This window comes from Ostrinia furnacalis, unplaced genomic scaffold (genome assembly GCF_004193835.3).
Source record: "Ostrinia furnacalis isolate ACB-3 unplaced genomic scaffold, ASM419383v2 OfSCF0260, whole genome shotgun sequence".
Classification (NCBI taxonomy): domain Eukaryota; kingdom Metazoa; phylum Arthropoda; class Insecta; order Lepidoptera; family Crambidae; genus Ostrinia; species Ostrinia furnacalis.
Window position 1 is genome coordinate 240956 of NW_021130499.1, and position 23219 is coordinate 264174.

General features: G+C 36.5%; 1 protein-coding gene across 1 annotated transcript in view; it reads right to left on the reverse strand.

The window, feature by feature from the left end:
* LOC114357912 (uncharacterized) overlaps nucleotides 1-23219 on the reverse strand; it is a 77429-nt gene that overhangs the window by 49574 nt on the left and 4636 nt on the right. Inside the window, exon 2 of the mRNA XM_028311718.1 lies at nucleotides 10472-10661. Coding sequence (XP_028167519.1) covers nucleotides 10472-10559 — 88 coding nt within the window. The 5' untranslated portion in view covers nucleotides 10560-10661. The remainder of the gene's footprint in view (nucleotides 1-10471; nucleotides 10662-23219) is intronic.

Below are 23219 nucleotides of genomic sequence, written 5' to 3' on the forward strand. Positions count from 1 at the left end.
AAATCTCTCTGAATCCATCTGGTCCTGCCTTTATACAGACACTTAAAAACGCCTTTATTAAGCATCTTTAAATGTCTTTGATTTTGAAATATGCTTTCAGGGCTTTAGGCTTAATTCAAATAGTAAAATTCAGGTCTATGGGCTTAAAAAGTTATAACTGTAGGTTTAATATTCAAATGTTTTAATGTTTGTGTAGCTTAAGTAAAGTCTGAGACTGCCACTGTAGTTCAAGGCTACCAACTGAAGAATAGACCAAACAAATGACGAGATCTAATAAACCCGTGAATGGAATATAGGTACTAGTATTGCAAAAAAGATAACACAACTCTACATAAATCATTGGCGTTTTATGTCCTGCATTAAGTACTACCTGGAATTAACTAATGTGTTGAGCTTTAACTACTCTGCTTCTTTAATACACAAAACGGCAATACAAGTATTACTTACTCATACTCAAACCGGTTTTAAAAGTTCGTTCTTTTATTTTCAGCCAAATGATGTCTGCTCTGGACATAGACCTCCACAACGAACAGCCAGTCCTCAGCGGCTAGGTGCTTCCCGCGACCATCAAAAGATCGTCGGTCCACCTAGTGTCAAGCCTTCCCACATTACGACCGCAACCTTTAAGCGATATAGCAGCCTGTACTTGAAGTAAAATACTTACAAACTAAGTTAAGATCCCGCAAGATCTACTTTTTCAAATCTCGCCCTTATCGATTACCAAACGCCAGCAGGGCCGTAAGGAGCCTAGTTTTGAATACAAAAAGGTCCCACAGTTTGTTTGTGAGTCACGTCAATAGTAGGTAGCACGAGATGCGACAAACCCTTGTATACCTTACCTTTTTGCCCGCGGTCAGCCCAGAGTATCGGGTGACTGACTATGTATTGTCATCTTGTGTAGCTGTAATAAGAATCATTTAAAAACGAAAATGTTTAGTCAGATGTGCTGTTGATTGTACATTCATAGTAAGTACCAACCCAAGCAGGTTTTGTCTACTGGGATTGTTTAGGCAAACCTATTATGATGGCTGAGACAAAGGCACCGTTCAAAAAACCTCCTAAAATAATCCTTGATAGACACAAATCCATGTGGGCTACGCCGCATGCAGAAGCTTATCGTTAAAGGATTAAATACTAGGCATTACCTAATTACTAAACCTCTTAACCCTTAAAAAATCAATTTAGGGTACAAAAATATCCTTTATAGCAAGTTTAAAACTATAGTTTGACCACTACAACTAATCCAGTAGCTAATACTCGTAATGAAACCAATACACAATCCAGCTTTATTTATCTTCGAATGTTTCGAACTGGCTTTTTCCTTCAGCAAAAAGTCGACTAAAGCCACGTCACAAAGCTTCAAAGGAACGATGGCCCGGCAAATTATTTTTATCGGTCACAACTTTTTCACTTGCGAGTTTTTAAGGACACTAAAAGACGCTAAACTCGAGGCTAAGAAAAGCTCTTGCTTCTCGTTCTCTCAATATATCATATTTTTTCTCGGAGTCTGAAGATATATGAGCAGAGCAGTTTCGCGCGTGACAGGCTTCCGGGGGTAATATTAATAAAATTATTGTGGAGACACGTCGCAGGCCGCGCCTGACCTACTCGAGCTGTAGGTTATTATGTAGAGTCGAGGGTAGAGTTTGGGGAGTAAGTCGATTTTGTTGCGCAGTTTAATGGGCAGGAATTAGAGCTTGACATGATGTTTGAGTAATTACGAGATGTGAACAAGCTGTGAGTTTAGGGGCCCTTTTATGATGTGTCAAAGTTGTTGTCAGCTATTTTAGACTGATGTCATTTTAATTTTATAAGGTACTAGCGGCCGCCCGCGACTTCGTACGCGTGGATCACGTTTTACCCCCTTAGGCCTTAGCCTCGAGTTTAGCGGGCAGCGGGGTGGGAGCGGCGGCGGCGCGGGAGCGGGGCGGGCAACGCAGATCCGTTCTCGAAACAAGCGGGCAGCTCGCGCGGCGCTTTAGCGGCGAAGTGTTGTGTCAGGCCTGGCTCACTCCGCGCGGTACATCCGATAATTACCTACCTACAGCGAAGCGCCCCGCCGGCGGGTATTATATCAATCGAGTGTCACGCGCGCGCCCGTCAGGACGCTGGCGTGCGTTGTAGTACCTAATTCTATAATCGAAGTATTATTTAAAAATGGGCATAAAGAGAAAGAAATATTGTGCGGCGTTCGGGTGTTTAAATTCAAAAATAAATCTACCGGATTTATCTTTTTTTTCGCTTCTCAAAGATGCTGAAACTTTCAGCCTGAAAGGTATGTTGGCCATGTAGGTAATCAATAATTCTTAGGATAGTATAGGAACCTAACCTACCATGACTACTGCTCAGAATGCGTTCGTTCGTTTCAGCCAAATGACGTCCACTACTTGACAAAGGCCTCTCCCAAGGTTTTCCATAATGAATGCGTACTTACCTACATACGTACCTCATTACAAATAAGTAGATTAATTATTTTTTCACTAGACAGCAACCCTAACAGCGTAAGAAGAGTTCAGAGGCACGCGATAGAAAGACACAAAACTTGTAGGTGAATAAAATTGTAGGTACGTAGTGCTGTGCGAGCTGAATTCTACTGTATCGCGTCGTAGCAAGACTCGCATTTATTTAAATCGTCTTGCGGAGTAATCCTTCTGTACCTGTACTATTACTTATTCTGTGGTTGTGTTCGGGGTTGTGTTGTCGAGATATTTGTTTTTATTCGCAAACGAAATGTCTGAACAACGGCGACAATTTTATTTCGATTCTTTATTCCTAACGCTCGATTTATTGTGGGCAAAAGAAGGAGTGCGCTGCCCGCTCGTTGCCCGCTCCCGCGCCGCTGTTTTCGAGAACCGGTCTATTTGATTTTACGCATAAGATCCTGCCGCTCCCACGCCGCCGCCGCTCCCGCGCCGCCGCTGCTCCCGCCCCGCTGCCCACTAAACTCGAGGCTGAGGCCTTAGGGGTGGAGTTTCGTAAAATCCTTTCTTAGCGGATGCTAACGTCATAACATCTACCTGCATGCCAAATTTCAGCCCGATCCGTCCAGTGGTTTGGGCTGTGCGTTGATAGATGTCTATGTCACTATGTAAGTCAGTCAGTCAGTCACTTTTGAGTTATTTAGACTGATTTATTTACGTGCGAAAAGTATTTTTATAAACAGCGTTTAGAAGAGCATGGAGTAACATATTTTTTTATGACAGCAACGGTGAACGTTTGGTCAACATCACCTGTGTGCCTACCATGAGTTTACGTGAGGTGAGCTCGCTAGCGAATACGTCAAAAAATTCTATGAAGATTTTATTTCTTGAAAGTAGCCGCTAGGGGCGCTGCACAATATGTCATACATTTAAATGGTATTTTTTTACGCAGTCGCTAGCGAGCACACCTAACGTAAACTCATGGTAGGCACACTGAAGAAAAGTAATGATCAGACTGAAGTTAGAAGCGAACTTCACTCGAAATCCTCAACGAAAGATACATTGTAAAATTTTGCTTTTATTAAATTAAATTTTGCATTGTTAATTTTCTCTTAAATATTTTAACCTCTCATCCTTCCTTTTTAGATGAATTTAATAAAACGTAAAACGACTCCAAGGCCAAGTAGCTTGATCAAACGAAACCATAGCTTGTAATTTGGGCAAATCTGGCGCAATCATTCGCCCTCATTTAAATCTTACAATGATTTATTACCTTTGAGGTTGTTTATCCGTACGTAATTAGCTTGAACGTTTACCCGCCTTTTGTCATATAAGAACGGAAGAAACTTCTCAGCTGTAAATTACGATTCTTGACTCGTCTGTCGAGGGGCTGTTGGACTAAGAGTGGGTGCACATTGGTGAGTTTACATGAATACGCAACGACATGTGCTTGATTTAAAATAGACAGGTCCAATAGCACGCATAAATATTTATAACCAAGGCTGACTTGCACCACCTTATTTTAATCGTAACAATGACAATAACCGGTGCTTTTTGTATGGAGTTTGACAGATATTTGACGTTTGTCAAAGTTAAAGTAAAATGGTGCAACTCAGCCTAAGTCTGTAAACCCTTGAAAAAGAGGCTGATAAAAGTGACTGAGTTTCTTGCGCTGCTTCTTCTCCCTAGTAAGTAAGAACCTAGTTTTGGTTACGTAGAAATTTTTGTGTGATATAATTAAATGTGTAGTGCATTCAATATTGTTTATCCCATCAAATCCTAAGCGGTCGCATAAGACGCGTAACAATTATTGATTTCTATTATATCTTTATTCGTGGGGTTTGAAGGGCTACATCTATTAACGGTTTAATAGTTTTTAACAGTCCCCTAAATTTACTTTTATATCAAAAGTAAGAATTTTATACTCGTATGTCACGAGCTATTGCACCATATGCTTCATATTTCACCAAGTACCTAAATCAATATTTAACCGAACTACCAAAGTAAAACTAAATGTGATATTTGTAATACGGTCCCTAATAGACCAAGAGCTAGTGAACGCCAGACTTACGTCATTTTATAAAAGCTGAAAGTTTGTCAGCGTATGCTCCCAATAAAGGTTAGAATATTGGTGCATCATGAAGTTTGGATCATCGTGGCTTTGGCAGCTAAAAAGATTGTCTGGCAAGGATATGGAACTGTCAAAACTATCTGGCTGATGAGGAAACAACTTCTAATCATTGTTCAAATATTATACATAAAAAACAGCTTTTATAGTATTGGACAAACTTTCAGCATTTATAAAACAACGTAGGTCTGGCGTTCACTAGCTCTTAGTCTATATAAAATACATCGTTTACGCTTTGGTCCTCCATAACCAGAAACTTAGAGCCTTATACGTGGTTGTATAAAAGTAATATATTCAGGGCACGGTCAGTGTGAACACGCTCTAAGTCGTGAATGTGCCTTTAATTTGTTTCTTATCCTGAGATGAATTAGCGCTATTTACTTTTATTTGGAGAACACACATGAACTCTACAAGATAAATAGAAAAGCTCACGTATGTATTTATTCGCAATCATGTACAGTAATTATTTGGCTTATAATCTTATTTATTTAGGTATATAACTTATATATACGAATTTAAAAGCAGATTTTTTTCAAAAAGTATCATTTTTTATTATTTGTTGGCCTTTTTTGTGTATTTTATGTATTTTTTTAGTTCGTTCGTTCGTTTCAGCCAAATGACGTCCACTGCTGGATTTTTTTAGTATTGCCTGTTATTTAGCATTATTACTGTTTTCAAGAGTCATTACGAATCGTCTCGCTCGCCGGCTCGACGACTTCCAGCCTCCCGAACAAGCCGGTTTCCGAAAAGGCTTTAGTACCATAGACCACATACATATGCTAAGGCAGATTATACAGAAGACCGAGGAGTATAATCAACCACTTTGCCTGGCGTTTGTGGATTATGAGAAAGCCTTCGATTCGGTCGAGACCTGGGCAGTGCTACAGTCTCTCCAAAGGTGCCAAATTGACTATCGATATATCGAAGTGTTGAGGGATTTGTACAAAAACGCCACAATTTCGGTCCGCCTCCAGGATCGGGATTCGAAACCTATCCAGTTGCAGCGAGGGGTAAGACAGGGAGATGTCATATCTCCAAAACTGTTTACCACCGCCCTGGAATACCACCTGAAAAGAATACAGTCAGTATTCGCTCATCGTACATACGAAAAGATGGCAACAGTTTTGTATCAGGTTGTTGCATTTTTAAACGTCTGACCATTACGAGTATGTCCTTTTGATTACAATAATTCTTAAAATACATATAAACTTGTGTCATTCTATAATTAGGGACACACCGATTGTTGCTTACTGTTCCAAAAGACGTATAGATACATACCTTGTCACGCTGGCAATACACGCATAAGCTGATAAATGAACTCATGCGGCTCTAAAATTTATCACGATAACTACGATAACGATTCACTGAAGAGAGAGACAGAATTTAAAATGGATCTTGTACTCATAAAGACCGATAATTTTACCACGTGGTAAGTAATCATTACGACGAATTTTTGATAAACACACAGTCTTACAGTTTATTTAGTGCAAAAAGTAGTGGATTGGATACTTAAATGACTGAAATTAAGTTAATTTGTGCTTTGTTAATGACTTAATTACATCTAAATAAATGTATCAATATCGCCAAAAGTTTCGCAAAATATTAGCAACTAGAGTTGCACAAAGATATCTACGTAGAAAATAACGTATCAATTGTTATGTATTATAATGCGAATAAAAGCTTCGTGGAAGAATTAGGCATCTAGACTTGCACAAAATTACCAGCATAATGTGCACAAAAGTTTCGTGGAAAAACTACGCAACTGAACTTGCACTACGATACCCACCAAATAATATCCTAGAATAAGTATGCAACAATAGATACGCGAAAATGTTTTTTAAAGTCTTCGTGGAAGATGTACATACGTAACTATTAATATGCTATTATTCATACGGAAATTTATTAAACAATTAAATGCAAATATATTTACTTCGTTTTTCTAATGGAAATTTAGATATTTTAATGTTGCAATATTTTACATATTTGCACATAATTTCTTCATTTTTAAGAGTAAAAATATGAAAAAAATTGACAATATGTATTACCTCCTTCTCGATTTTTTAGTGCAATAAAAAAAATATCGCACAAGTGGACTTGCATACTTCTTCCAGGGGGGGTGCGATATTAGTGTTTGTGATACGGGCGTTAACGTCTCTATTTCGTACCTCACTTGTTACAACGAATATTGTTCAGAGGCTAAATCCCAAAATGCAAGAGCATTATTTCATTTGTATTCTAAAAGAAATCACCCTACATTTTCCGCGATACAAACGGAATAACTTGTTACTGTATTAGAACAACCATAATTTGCTAGCAAATAATCCGCTTATTCTGGTAAGTTTTCCAAATCAGTGAGCCGGATAAACTAGGTAAGCATTATGTGCACAAGGAGAAAATAAAGAACGCAACGCGCGTGTGTAACATAATATTTCTTGCGCCTGCGGACATTTGTTATCTGTACCTCTAGTAGGAAAAACTTTCGAGTTCGTTTCGTTGCGTATTCAAAGTGTCATCGAAAAATTTTGTATGAAAAATTAAACAGCGCCCTCTATATTATAGCCGCCCTAGGGGGCGCTGTTTAATTTTTCATACAAAATTTTTCGATGACACTTTGAATACGCAACGAAACGAACTCGAAAGTTTTTCCTACTAGAGGTACTGTACAGACGGCATATCAAGCTGTACACTGTGGCATCTTATTTTCTTAATATTAAATGCTATTTTGCAAAAGTATAGACTGTCCACACGTGCTATTGCATATTATGGACGGACACACGATATATCTCACAAATGTTATAGGGAATTTAATCCAATTATTTTCTGTGTTGTCGTCGGGATACGATTTCCTTGTTTGGCATATTTTTGTCTTAGTTGCGGGGATTATGCTTTGTCGTAGTTTTGTTTTCTTTTTGAATATTGATGGCTCTTTTATCCATTTACAAATTGAACTAATTGTAATATCTGAAATCGATATGAGATGGCATTTGCTGTTTACATTAAGCATGTAAAGAATTTACGTAGTTGAACGTTTCGATCGCCAAAAATGATGTAGTGGTACCGGTTGCGGCGGCGGGCGATAGGGATGATTTTACCTTTCGCTCGAAATATTAAGCGTCAGAATTTCCAATTACATTGAAATTTTAATTCATTCATCACCTACACAATAACCGTTCGAATGATTTTTCGCTGCTATTTGATTAGATCGCAGAACAATCCCATCCATCGCGTCACCACAAAAGGTCGCTGCCACGTCGGCCACTCTATTCCCCGTTCCGCTGTCCAGAAATTTTCGCAATAAAATTAATCGTTCCAATAAAACCGGCCCGAATAGATCCACCCATGCATGAACACTTTTTAATTGGGTCCCACTTTTTGCTCTTTTCGTAGGCATCCAAACGAGAAATCGAAGTTAAAGTTCTCCATCTAGTTGCAGAACTTAGACCTGACCCAGATAGTATTTACTCTGCGGACAATATCAGCGGTGAAGTTTTAAAACCGTAGTGTAGTTTCTTAAAGAATTAGCCGCGCGCGTCCCGGTAAGGCTCGACTATTTATTTACAAACTTGCGCGACCACCGTTTGCTTTAAATTGATGGGACCGATGCCGTTGAGTTTTAATTTAACTCCACTGAATTACTGGCCTTAAAATATCGGCGTACTCAATCAAAGTGAGCAATTTGTTGCGTGTAAACGCAGCTCCCGACGGGTTGCATAAAAATCAGACAAAAAACATGGAATAACCGAACAAACGAAAATATATCTCCCCATTTTCATTTTCGACAAGCAATCGCGTTTAATGGGTTGAGCCGGATTCCCACTTGACTTTGTTCGATTTGTTTCATTTGATCGCTCCGTCGATTCATGGCGAGGTGTGGCGTAATGGCGTTGTAATAAAAATGCCATGTTTTTGGAATCCGTAACCACGAATGCTCATTTGATTAATTTTATGATGTCTTTAATTTTCTTCGAAATATTGACAATTGCTTATGTTGTTCTATTCCAAATCAACTAATTAACACAATTCCTGGTATAACTGGCACATTGACAGTTTCAGAATGGGAAATGATGTCAAAATGACAAGTTTATTTTGAGATTAATATTTACTCTTGTTTGGTCGAATCCACCCTTAATCGGGTGGATTCGACCAAACAAGTTAACTTTCCAAACGACTATTTAAGCTGTGTTACCATCGTCACCATCTTACTTTAACTTTAACAAACGTCAAAAATGTTTCAAACGCCATACAAAAACACTGGTTATCTATAAAGATACGGTTAAAGTTAGGTTGTGCAACTCAACTTAAGTTTATTTCTAGCTATAATAATCGGGCAGAATCCATCAGCTGGAGTATTAATAGCCTGACTGAAAAACTGACGCCCGTATTCACAAACATTACTATGAGGTCTCACAGTGCGCGTGGACGCACAGGGTCACACACGAACCAATCACAGAGCACTATTCAACGCTGTGCATTTGATTTTCTGCTTTACATAAGCCATCGTGTGTAAAAAATCATGAAATTACTTACCTTACTCTCATTATGAGACTGTCGTTAAGATTCTCAAATAGTTAGATCAAAGCACTTTGATATCATCATAATTGCTTATATAAGACTGACTGCTAAGGATACGTTAATAATTTACTACAGTAATCAAACGGCTGACACGGTTAATACGAGTCTATCTCCTTGTTTAAGTCACGTTCAAACTATACGGAATAAGCATGCTTGTTATTTTGTTACAAAATCAACGGGGCACCAGAAACGAGGAAAATTGTTGAAGAGGAAAGTTAGAGATATGAAATAATATGAACGTTTTATGGCTTCAGAGTAGTAATGAGATAGGTAGATCTGATTTGACTTGTTGAGGTAGTGAAGAGGTAGCGGTACGAGGTTGTTTTGTTTTTAGTGGGTCCCATTATAACTGGAATGGACACAATACACCAGCTTATGCTACGATGTTGCATCCAACTACGACTACGATACGATACGATACTACGACTAGTCATCGTCTGCGCGGCTACATGGCATCAACGAGGTGTCGACGCGGCGAATCAACTCTCTTAGAGGTAAATAACGCGACGCCAGCGCTGTGTAGATAATGCGTTCTGCAGCCTTAGTATTCACAGTATGAAAAGTCACTATAGGGGCCTACACTAGGGCAGTTAGAGATAAGTGGTCAGTTCCTCTGTGGTTGAGGATTCCGGGTGAAGCTCGCTTCCACCTTCGGCCTGATCATCACTTACCATCAGGTGAGATACAGGCCAAGAGCTTCCTCGTTGTGGATAAAAAAAAACTATAACTCGCTCAGGGGCACGGAGCACCAGCATGCATAGCTCATACTAATTTTCGACACAGAACCGTATACGGACGCCCGCGCTAGTTTATGCCGAGGCCCTAAGGCTTCTAATGCTCTGTATTATAACCACCACTCACGAAATTCTACGAAATAGTATCTTGTTAGCGACATGTCGAAGGTATTTCATAGAAACCAGACGTTGCAGAGACATGTCTGTTGCTGCTGCTGCTGCTTGCAGGTCAAACTAAAATTGCCATCTTATACAATGGTAATACGGTCTATATTGCAACTTACCCAAGTCCTCAGCATCCTCGCTCCACTCGCCCTCTTGCGCCCAGGCCACACTGTACCGAGCCACTGTTACATCATGACGTCACCACTAATCCAAGAACTTTAAGTTATGCTTTCATAGCAGACGACACGTGCCGTTGTCGCGACACTAGTGCTAGTTTCTAAGAACATTTTCTATGAAAATTAACCTAACTTTAGCAAAGGTATTTAATGGAAACCAGACGTCGCGTCGCGGTGACACGTCACCAGCTGCTGCTGCTTGCAGGTACAGACGACAGCACGTCAAACTAAAATTGCCTCTTATACACAGGTGATACGGTCTATTTCGCAACTCACCCAAGTCCTCAGCATCCTCGCTCCACTCGCCCTCTTGCGCCCAGACCGCCGCCAGCATCAGCATCAGCCGCCACTTGACCGACCACATTGTACCGAGCCACTGTTACATCATGACGTCACCACTCACTGCGCAGTGTGCCACACTACACTAACTCGCACTGATTTGCATTGTTGTTCAGGTTAATGAAAGCTGCAAATAATGCTAATTGTTTTAATTGACAACTTTTTTATTGTTATATTTTTCAACAATCAATCCTACTATCCTACTAAATCATATTTATTGTTACAATTTAGTTTCTTATTTTGTTACCTATGGCTATGTAGGTGCTAAAATATAAACTCCCTATGCCTCTTAAAATTTTTAAAATAATCCCGAAAATAGTTAACTGCAAACGGTTGTTCCCATTGACCATTATTCATAAATTTCATAATACAATAATTAATCGTGTATGTTGCTTTAATCGGATCAACCTTGACATTGCTGATAGTATACCATACGTCTTATCTTCATAACGACTATCCACGCAACAATATCCAATAAGCTGGCCGAGCTAACCAGCTGCGAATGCACGCGAGCAATGCTCGCGAGCGAACGTTGATAATTATTCTTTTATTTCATTCAATTCAAAGGGGGCAAATCATCTTCAATTACCTATTTTATTTATCATACGCTACTTCTTTCATTTCTTTCTCCACTGAATGACAGAGCCCTTGCCGTCGAGGGTTACCGGTATCCCTACCGTGTAGCAATTTGAAAAACTGTCGAGTCCGCATTTATGCTAAGAACAAGCAAAATATACTGGGCTATATTATATAACCCTGAGATTATTTTTGTGTCCTCTTTTTGTCCTTTGAAGGGGTTTGAAGACATAAGCGAGGAAAGGGGATAATAACTAAGATGGGAATTGTCCTTGCTTAATCTTTGTTATAGTTTTTAAATAGAAACACTTTCATCTTGGGTCTTTTGGCGTATTATTACAATTTCCATAGAATATTAATTATTATCTAGATGAAGTAAAGTTTTAAAATGCTAAAGTGGATTTCACTATTCATATTTCGTAGGTATATAAACGAGTTTAATTCCACTTACGAGATTTTGTAATTTAGTTGATGGCTTTCCTGCTGTCGCAACAGAAAATGAATACGTTAGTAATTTATGTATTTATGTATATGTTTAGTTCATAGTTAGTTACTTTAACCACAGCTTTAACGTTCTTTTTAGTTATAATCTCATGTCTTATACCCGAGTTTGTTGTGTAAAAATTTATTTTTTATATCTCGAAAAGAACAATAGAAATTAGAAATTGTTATTTAAATAAGCAAAGTAGAACATTATAGTCATAAAACGTGCGATAAGATACTTGTATAAAATGAAAGCAAGAGCATCCCTTAGAGAATTGTTTAAAGAAATTGGCATTCTCACGGCCGCTTCACAATACATCTTAAACTGTATTCTATTTATTCAAAAAAATATTACTGAATTCAAAAAGAAAAGTGATATTCACCAAATTAACACTAGAAATAAAAATAAATTGGCTATACCCGCTTTTAGACTTAATAAAGTGTTTGCTACTTTTATGGGACAAGGTATCCATTTTTATAACAAAGTCCCTGATAAATATAAAGAGCTACCGTATAATAAATTTAAAGATATAGTTAAAGATCACATGCTTAAAAAAGCCTATTATACAACTCGAGATTTTCTTAATGATAAGTCATCCTGGGAGTAGGATTATGGTCCTCTCATGCTCGCACTAAAAAGAATTAAAATGAAAAGTAATGTATAAACTAATAATAATTTCTCAAATGTTATAGTGTCATGCTTCTCAATCTGGACTGTTACTTAGCTTTATTATTAGTTTTTTTTTTTAAAGAGATAACTTGGAATTGTCATTCTCACTAAAATGTCTCTGGGGTGGTGGCGTAGTGAGGCGGGTCGTTACATTCCCTCTAATATGGTCGAGTGAAGCGATGGCTGGTTCACTCGTCATGTCTGTGAACAGGCGCTGCTTTCGGGGACTGGTCAATCCAAGTTATTCAAATTTATGTATGCGAGTCATTTCTACTAGTATCTTAATATGTAAGTCTAGAAATTAGCACGTCACTACCTTGTTTAATATACCACGCAATCTTGTATACCCTTTCTTATAAGATACACCATACAAGAATGCATGGTAAATTCAGTGAACTGCTCCTGAATCGAATGTACCTACTACTACTATTTCTATTTATTTATATTAACCGGCAGACAGTGGTGACTGAGTTTGTTGCGGCGCTTCTTCTCAGCACTTGCCAAATGTTGGTCTCGAAGCGCTGGTAGGGTAAAAAGATTATGAGACATGTAGAGGCTCCTTAAGAGCAAAATGACGATTTGTAAGAACTATTTATTAGTCCAAACAAATAAAGAAATTTTGACTTTGACTTTGACTTATAGTTGAAGTATACATTCCTTATGCTAATGTTTGCTTTTGTTTTATCGCGATTTCTTCATAGAATTTAAAGTAGCTCATTAAATTCACAGCTTTCAGTAATAAACATTATTTCACATTAACTGTCTGGCTGTCAAATAATTTATGCTTAATTATTAGTTTAGTAAATTACAACTGTCTACAGCATTTTTGCGCACGGGTTATGCATAGCTTATTTTTATTGCTTTAATACCTAGAAATAAGAATAACAACAAAAAATTGTTCTGAATTTGCTTTTATGTGTAAAAAATAGAAAAATTCATATCAATGAATGTATGAAACATGAACATAGAGATGACTTAATTTGTTGCCAAATATATTTTTTTCTTTCTTTCTTTCATTCTTTCTAATTATTAAAGCATACCAAACATCCATTTAAGATTCATTCTCACAAGAGAAAATTTAAAATAGAGTCCAAATATTTATTAAAAATGAAAAGTTCTAATTTCCTGTCATGTTCCATAGAAGATTTTTCTCATAAAAATCTAACCCTATCATGCTTTCAGTATACTGGCCTTGGTAACGTCGTCTCTCAAATACCACTATATTTTGATGAAAGCGTGCCCCTTGTTCTTGCCAATAAGCCCCCATAATTATCTTTAAGTATATCCCAATGAGAATGTGACGTGCATCTTTAGAGACATTCTACTATGAAGATGGAAAATTCAAATCGCTATAACTTCTTAAAAAGCAAATATTTTCGATTTGTAATCGCACTTTTTTATATATATTTGCTTACATAATCAGAATATAATAAGTAAAATACATGCTCAAAAAAAATTTTTTTTTTGTTGACCGGTGTTATGGTTTGGAGATCTAGGTTTGCTTTATAACGTTGGAATTCTAGACTTAATTAAATTAATATTCACGTACCTATAACATTCAAGTGCAATTAGGCTCTTAATAAAAAGAGAAGAAAAAAACCAATCAATCATTTACATGGTTAAAAAAAATCAACGTTTTGTTTCTTTTCAGCCCAAAGACGTCGTCCACTTCTGGACAAAGGATTTCTATCAAAAATCATATTATCATAAAAATGTCTTTTATTTCTTCTTGCTACTTTTTGGCCAAAACGTGTTAAAATAAACAAGCGAATAACAAAGAAACTAACGCATAAAAGAAAAAATCATGCCCTAAACGATAAAACCAACAACCCTAAAGTTGGGAAAACTATCCGACCTCTTACAAATCATTTGCAACCCGATTATCATACAAATACATGTTACAGTCGCGTAAATCGAAAAAAATCTAAGAAATATGAGATCCAGAAGTTAGAGAGTGAAGTATATATATATCAAATAGCAATTGGCAATTCCGGATACGGAAGGTTCCCCTATAAAGTACGTGAGGCGGTCAAAAACAAACTTGTGCTATAAATAACCCCATCGGATAAGAGAAAGGTACGCAGTCAGCCATTTTATATTCAATAAAAAATGAGATAAACTAAATTGTCTTGCGATATAGTCGGAATTTATGTAACAAGTGCTTTAACAACGACATGTGCTTTGGAAATTAAGGCGAAATATTTGGTTTTGTCACAAACGAAAAAATTGAATAATTATTCTTCAACATAATATTAGTATTACTATTTTATAGAATTAGCGTCTGTCACACAGTTTAAATGTAACTAGTATAGACGTTAATGATCCCTATCTTAATACAGCTCCTATTATTAAATGTAATTTTTTCGTGAAGATACCATGAGCATTGTTAAAGACACAATAAAGTTATTTATTATTTATTATTATTTAAAAATGAGAAGACTCCGCTTTAATACAGTTTTAAACACCATTTCATCTTATTTATTAGATTAAAGAACTACCTAGTTTTTATGTCTGACCCTGGAAATAAATAAAATAAGACTATATTAACAGCTTTATTGTCGCTAGTCTTCTGAAATGTCCCACATGACCACATTTCAATGTTAGCAACTCCACTCAACCTCATCATAGAAACCTTTTTCATCTGACCGAATGTATAACATTGGCTAATCGAAAAATAAATTCCGCGTCACTGTGCTCGGCCACTCTGTAAAGTTTTTATTCCCTCGGATAAGGGTCGCCCGCTTATGTAGAGATTAAAAGACATTATTTACCCCTGTACGCGTAACCAACCGTCAAAGTTTTATATTTCTGACAGGGGACCAAAACCGCCCCTTTGAACATGTGTTCAGCGGACGTATAAATGTGTTCGCACGATTCACTCCAAATGCCACCTGTATTATCCTAAGTAATTATGACTTTGTGAAAATTTAAACAGCTCTCAACAGTCTTGGGGAAGGAACAGCTGCGATAATTTTGTCTCGGTGTAGTTGGGGATTTATAGCGATGTGAAACCATATTCGTGATAATGACCAGGGGAGGGTCGAAGTGACCTCTAAGGTTATGTTCGGTCGGAATAGGCACTGGTGTAGAAGGACCTTTCTGGCAAGCGATACTGAATCTTTTATTAGTTTTGTGAATGGAAGGCTAGTTGACATAACCATCGCCGACATCTGTTGTGATATCTCGCCGTCTTCCCAGGGTGGAATCGATCTTGGGACCGGGCTCTTCCCGTGAATTCCGGAATATGTAACGGAATGAATTGAATCCGGATACCCACGTTACAAGAAAAGAGATCTATAAAACCGTAATTTTTTTCGTGATTGATTGGAAACATATTATTATTTTCCTTTGCTGAGTACGAATACAATGTTTGCGGCTCAGAGTCTCGTTGTAAGCCGATAAGTAGGTAAGTAGCAGTCTATTTTTGGATTTTATGTAATAAGCCGACTTTGTTGGCAAACGTATACATTAATACTTAAGTAAATATTTTCTTTGGTTTAAAACGGCTTTCTGTAAATGTTAATCTCTCCTACACAACTAAACTTATTTCAAAATTAAATAAGCAAAGACTTGTTTTTATTCTAGAAATGAGATTTCATTTACAATGAAGCCCCGACATTTTGAAGTAATCATTTGTTTTCGGACCAAAAAAACGAAGTGGGTTCGTTGGTAACGTCTAGTTATTCATACCGCGGCCCGCATCGCTTTCAATTCAGTTCGCTCAATCTGATTGCCCGAACTTTCTCGATTGCGTAAAAGTCCGAAAACTCATAAATTCAAACCGAAATCCTAATCTTGTGTGCATAATTTGAAACGCTACCCGTGTAACTGTACTCAAACTTGCCACAATGACAGTTTAGATAACTCCGAATTAAACAAGTGTCTCTGGGGGGCAGAAAACCAACATTTCTATCCCAAACCTTTCATTTGGCCCTCTGAGTTTCCCCCCCAAGGACTAATTATAATAAAAGAGTGTTAAACTTCCTTCTAACTGATGGACGCATTTGGGTAAAGCTCCGGTACATTTGTCGCCCCTGGGAGAACCGTTCGGGTACAGTTGTGTCGACATGAATACTTTATTTCGTCTAATTTAGATAATTTATTTTGATACAAACGGTAATTAAACTGGCGCTAATGTCTGTACTGAGATACGGGATTAAACGGTGAGATTAAAGGCATTAATCATAAAGAGGTACTTAATGTTCACTACATCACAACATCATTAAGATCTAGGTCGGAGTATAGAAAGGGTTAGAACTGTTAGAACTCGTACCTAATAGTCGGAAAGATTTTTGGAAAATATCAACATTTATTTTGACATAAATGTTGATATATTCCAAAAATCTTTGCAGTGTCCCAAAATTTGCACGTCACACTGACAACAGAGGTAAATGAGCTTAAGACGCATCTAACAAGTATATCAAGTCCATTTTTAAAAATAACTAATTCATCAAACTTTTCTATGGACATGAATAAATAAAATTGGTCATATCTTAAAACTTATAAAACTTTTCTATTGCCATATTAAGCTTGTTCGATGCGTCTTAGACTCTACCTCCAGTGTGATGTACTATTTTTGGAACATCCTGTATAGTGGCAAATGTATACGAACTGTGACAAAAAAACAAATGGATATTAAATTTCCGACGTTTCTCTCCAAACGAGAAATAAATAACTGTCATCACCAGTAATATGAAGTTGAATACTTCATTACACTCAAAAGGCAACGTAATCAGGTGTTATTACGTTTATCAAGCAAAACTGTTTCACTTTGGAAAGGATTTAACATGGTTAATTCATTTAATTACTGCCGAGCGTGAATTATAGTCAAGAATTTAAATGTATTAGTCAATTCTAGGTCGTTCCAGTTCGCTCACCTTGCCTCCCATTAATCTTCATTTGCCCCAAGTGTGTACCTTGTCATCGTTAGCATAGACTAGCGTATAGAGATCACTCATAATTTCCTAACACTTTATTCTTTTGCATAAATATATCCAACTAGATAAGTGTACGGTGATAAAGCTGAAGAAAGAAGATTTCAATCTTTTATGTATGTTAATAATTTAAACCAAACATTTTGACATATTTCCAATAGTTGTTTCGTAGTTAAAAAGTATAAAGGGCCTTACCCGTACCCACTCGTATGACAATTTAATCATAAAATGTTCGCCACTCTAAAATCGAATTGAAAAAATCTAAAACCAATGCTTTCTGAAATAAAGACAAACCAAAAAACAAAGCACAAATAAAAAAATGAATAATGTCTGATATTCACTGAATAAAGACCTTCTCTTTTCTTTTGTAGGTACATGGCTTGCATTAAAATCTTTCTTATATATTTATTTATTTCCAAAACGTAAATTATTATTTGATTGGGTACGAATTTTTATTAACAGCCTTTTACGAATATAATATGACGTATTATCGAGTATGTTTCTATTTCACATGGCAAATGTTTGTTTGTAAAAAACACAGAGACAGGTCCCAGCAAATCCGTCACGGTGTCATTGAATGACCAGCGGATTATTTTTATTTCTTCCCGGGATTTATTTTCCTTAGATTAGCATTCCTCTTATTTATGCTAATGTAATTTTAATGGCGGCTTCTTTTTCGGCTAATTTCATTTTACGGAAACTCTCGGATTTATTTTTAAACCTCAGCTTATTACGGCTTGACGATTCTTTTTGTTTTAAGTTATCGGTTTTAGTTTATGGATTGCTGTAATTAAGTTTGTCTAGATTTTGTTTTATTATTCGGCGAGGGATTAAGGATTTTCATGAATAAACAATTTGTAGGTTCATTATTTGTTTCTTTGTAGTTTGAAGCTCTAATCTGCTCGTAACATAGAATAAATAAAGTGCTAGTCGTACTTTGTAAATACCTCAGAGCAAACATTGTTTTAAGCATGAACATTTATTTATTTATTTTGTGCCGGAGCAACAAAACTAAACCAAGTAAATTTTAGTTCTAAATTAATTGACATAGGATTGCTGTTTGTGCTTCAAGTACTTTTTCACCAATATCTAGCCATTTAAAACTCTCTTTATAGGGCCCCCATTCTGTTCTCTGTCTCGTTGTATTAAGGCGGACTTGTTTTGTTGGCCGTACGAGCAATAAGTCAACACGGCAACGAGTCACGAACCGTGTTCTATCGGGAAATTCGGATTGAAAGAAATTCTCCGTTGGATCGACACGGCAAACAGGCCACGTGCAGGCGTAGCGTAATTGTCTTTCGACCGCTATCTGCTTTACACAGGGTGAATATGAAATCGTGTTGTTTTTTTTTTGTTGGAACATACAGGTTGTGGTTTTGTAAGACAACGCCCATCTCAGGGGCGATAGTACACATGAAAGTAATGACAGGAAAAACATAAATAAAATTTAAACTTTAATAGTAAAAATCCTTGTTCAAACATCTCCTAAAACTTTCGAGACGGCACTTGTTACCGCCCGCACCACCCCCGCGTACCCCGCTGCACCACCGAGTACATGCGGCAGCCCCCCACGGAGAGCAGGAGGACTGTACGATAGCTCGACCGCATAATAATAATACTATTTTCCTGATTTCATGGATTTTTCCATGAAAATTAAAAAAAAAATTGGTGAAGGTCACGGGAGGTGCCTAGACGCGGGCGGCGCAGGACCGGTCGTTGTGAAAATCTTTGGTAGAGGCCTTTGTCCAGCAATGGACGTCATTTGGCTGAAGTAGCTTGCATGGAAAATGACTTTTATGTATTTAGTAACAAGGTCCAATTGGGAAATTCGGATTGAAAGATATTCTCCGTCGGATCGACACGGCAAACAGGCCACGTGCAGGCGTAGCGTAATTGTATTTCGACCGCTATCTGCTTTACACAGGGTGATTATGAAATTGCGTTGTTTTTTTGGCTGGGGAGCTAATAAGCAAGCAATTGACTCATATTATGTATTTAGTAATAAAGTGCGCATACTATCAGATAGGAGTTTAATGCTGACTGTAGAGCTCTGCTACAGTATAATGATTTTTGGGTTATTAACTTAATTGTATGCAAAGAATGCTTCATAACGCATTACTTAAAATTACTATATCTAACTTCTTTTACTAACAAATTTTTAACCATCCACTAGATTTAATTGAGTCATTCAAACTGTACAATGCATAATACATTTTTAACATCTACATAATCTACATTCATGTACGAACATCAGCTATAAGCTAAATATTTGTTGCAAAATCACACCTATCGCAATGCATCAGACTTTAACTTGATGTCCAAGTCTGTAGAACGCTAATGCAAGTGAAAAAGCGAGGCTTTTACCAAGTTTGTTGTCCATTGTCCAGTCCTATTGGGAGTCGGGATCGGAAGAAACAGTTCGACGGTATTGACTCCGCAAACAAACCACACAGACTTGTAATTGTCTTTCAACCGCTCTGGTTTCGGAAAAGTTTTAGAGGGGATGCAGTATTAATGTAATTTCTATTGAGGGAAGACTGAGATTTCGAATATGTGATACGATTTTATAGTTTTAACAAAATGTGTCCGGGTATTCATTCATAATAATATGACGAATAAGATAGGTTATCGATAAAATATTAAAAATAAGAGTAACGACATTTTATTGGTCCAGTGGTTAGTGGTTCCTCTATCAAAAAACATCCTGGTTTCGATTCCCAGGAGAGGATAAAAAATTAAAGAGTAATTTTGCATAATTTGTTTCCAGGGTTTATAATGCAGGTTTGAATTAAAATAGTTATTTCGTTAGAATAGAACTTAACATCGTGCCATTCACTTAAGTCTGATGCCAGCTACATGAAAAATGAAAACTCAACAATAAAATTACTAAGGCTGAGTTGCACCATTTTACTTTGACTTTAACAAACATCAAACATCTGTCAAATTCTGTACAAAAAACATCGGTTATTGCTATAGTCACTGTTAAAGTAAGATGGTGCAATCCAGCCTAAGAATTTTCCAAAAATGTTTGTTAACCTAGTTACCTATTTGTGCGGATTAAATCAAATAAAGATTTCAAAAATTTCACTCTCGTCTTTTATTCTAAACACGTTTAGCAATCTACACTTTACTTTAAATTTTGCCAACCATGCTAGAACAAAAACCACGATTACCACATGTAGCCTTTTCAGTCTGAAAACAATTTTAAATTATTATAAAAGCTTTCAGGGTTTCAATTGATGTCGCCGCCATGTTATAACGTGTCGTGTCAAAAAAATCACGTTATATCGAGAGAAACATTTTATCAAACGTTGATTTGCATCGAATTTTTAAAGCATTTTTCACGGTACGACGAGTTTTTATAAATTACGTAGCGAATATTTTTCGAAATTTAAGCATTTTGAAAATATTTATATGGCTATTTCATAAAGATTTTTTATTAATAGATATATTCAAATGGCTTTTGACTAGTTTCTGTCTGTGGCTTTGCCCGCGTAGGGATCTGGTCTTTTTTAGTGTTCAATGGTCTTTCAAAAACACTGCAGTCAGATTTTAAATCTTTATAATATCCAAGAAAGTAATAAAAATAGAAAATCCTTTAATTAGCAGGTACTCTACATAAAAAGTTTTTAACTGTGTTCAAGATTTAACTGTATAAAAGTTAGCAAATACACAAACAGAAATACTTTCTCGCTTACAATATCAATATACTTCATGTGAATAGCTCCCTCGTAGTCTAATATTTCAATTAGGTTAATTATTCGATTAATATCCATCGATTCAAAACATGAAAGCTTTGTACCTTTTCCTTTTTCTGTAGGCTTCAAATTAATTAAATCCACATAAATACCATACAACGTTTATAATAATCTCTCTGATAAATTTGTCAAATCTTGAATAAGTAGTGAGTCCATATTGAAATCGATTATTGTTTCCCAAGTCATCAAAAGTTTGATCAAAGGCTTAAAATTCCATTAACGGTAGTCTTGTAACATGGGATTTGTAAAAGCAAACTTTATTAATAAAAATATGAGCTTGAATATTATGGTACTTGAATATTGAATCGATATTTATTTTATTACAACAAAAATTCCGAGTAAGAGCGCTTTCAATATAGGCATTTTTGTCGGGCGACTTAGAAGCGCTACAGTCGCGCAACAAAAACGCCTATGTGAAAGCGCTTTGAGTCCCATTTTAAAGAACTGTCTTAAATTTTAGTAAACCTATCTTACTGCAAAATGAAGTATCGTCACGGAAAGTGACACAGTTAAATCTGTGTTTGAGTTACTTTTTATCATTTACGAGTAGTTAAACTTTCAAATCGCTAGATTCTGTTGGTGTATTACTTTTGTCAAAAATATTTTTAAATTCGAATTAATAAATAAAATTATGTATACCTATCTACTTCTACATAATTATCAAAATGATTGTATTGTTAACTGAAACAATTGAAACGTAATAAGTGATATCAGTTATGTAGCTTTTATTAGATTAATAGGTGAGCTTATTTACCCATATTGTGGTAATATTTGTCGTGTGTAGTTCGGTTAGTCATTTGATTTAATGTGGGGTCCTAATAACGACGCCATAAAGTTGAAATTACTGTACCAAGCGTCGGCTTTATACGATAATTATGAGAGTTGGCAACTAATAAATAATAATAAATGTCATTGCCCCAACTAATTTAGGCGTAATTTTAATATCGTAATGTATCAAATGTAAACACCGAGCATGTGTTTGATACGGATTATTCAGCACAATATTATTAATGATTTGATTGGTAATGATTATAATTTATTTAGAGTAGAAACTGCGTCGAATAAACAAAATTATAGAAGGTTAAAAGCTAAATAGTTCCTAAATAATCTTATATTATGTTTACAAAATAATATAATTTGCTTTTCGAAAATAAATTACGTACTATCAAAACGAACTCGTTTCTCGTACATCATAGTAAATAGAGCTAGCTTCATGTTCGTAGCGCGTAGATGATTGACAACACTTCGTAGTAGGTTCGTAGCAGGTTCGTAGCAAGTCGTAGTGCCGTAGTAAATCCGTAGTATGACCGACTTGATTCACCAAAAAATAAAAAGTTTACACCGTAATAAAAATTAGGCGTCAATGCAGACCGCTCCTAAATGAAGACGAAATACTCTAAAAAAGCCTTTTCCAGGTTTCATACCAAAAGGTAGTTGGAAATTAATTTTGCTGAAAGGGCCAGATAAGCCCTCAGGATCGTAAAGAGTGACATAAAAAAGGTAGCAATGAGGAATGGGAGTGCATATCGTCTGAATATGATGATGGTAGCAGTAAATTACAGATGTAAATAAACCTTAAAATTGTCAGTAAAATTTTTGTGGGTCCGTTGATGATATTAGACCGGGATGAGATAAACCGTTTAATGATATAAAAACGTCGCTTTAAAGCTCATTGCTGGAATACTCACAATTTTCTCAAATTTTCCTTTTATTTTATTTTCGTATGAGATTTGATGGCTTTTTGCTGCAGTCAAGTGTTTTAACACGCGTGTTTTTGATGAAAACAACCACTGAAACGATTATTTAATTACAATTTGAAATTAAAAACTGCTCTCTAGCTTTAGTTATTAGATAGTGAATGAGTTTCTTGCGCTGTTTCTTCGCATCACTGGTCCTACATTCCCGAAGCAGTGGTAGGGTGTAAAAGTGATCTTTGCCTACTTGCATAAATCAATAAATAATTACCTATATATTTGACCTTTAAAGCTAGGTTATGATTCTCAAGAGTATCTAATTGGAATTTAATATGGAAAACACGCGTACACTTATTTCTAATCGTGTGAGTTGTGAAAGCCGGTGTCAGACTCTATGAGCTGGCTGGCTGGCTAGACATTTGACAAGGCTCAAAGTCCGAAACTACCCGAGGCAATGACTGGGACCGACACTCGACAACTTAGCCTAAGCGCAGACCACCGATATTTTTTCGGCCAATAGTTTGGTCGGGCAGTTAATCAGTATGGGCATGTATGGAAGTGCGCACATTA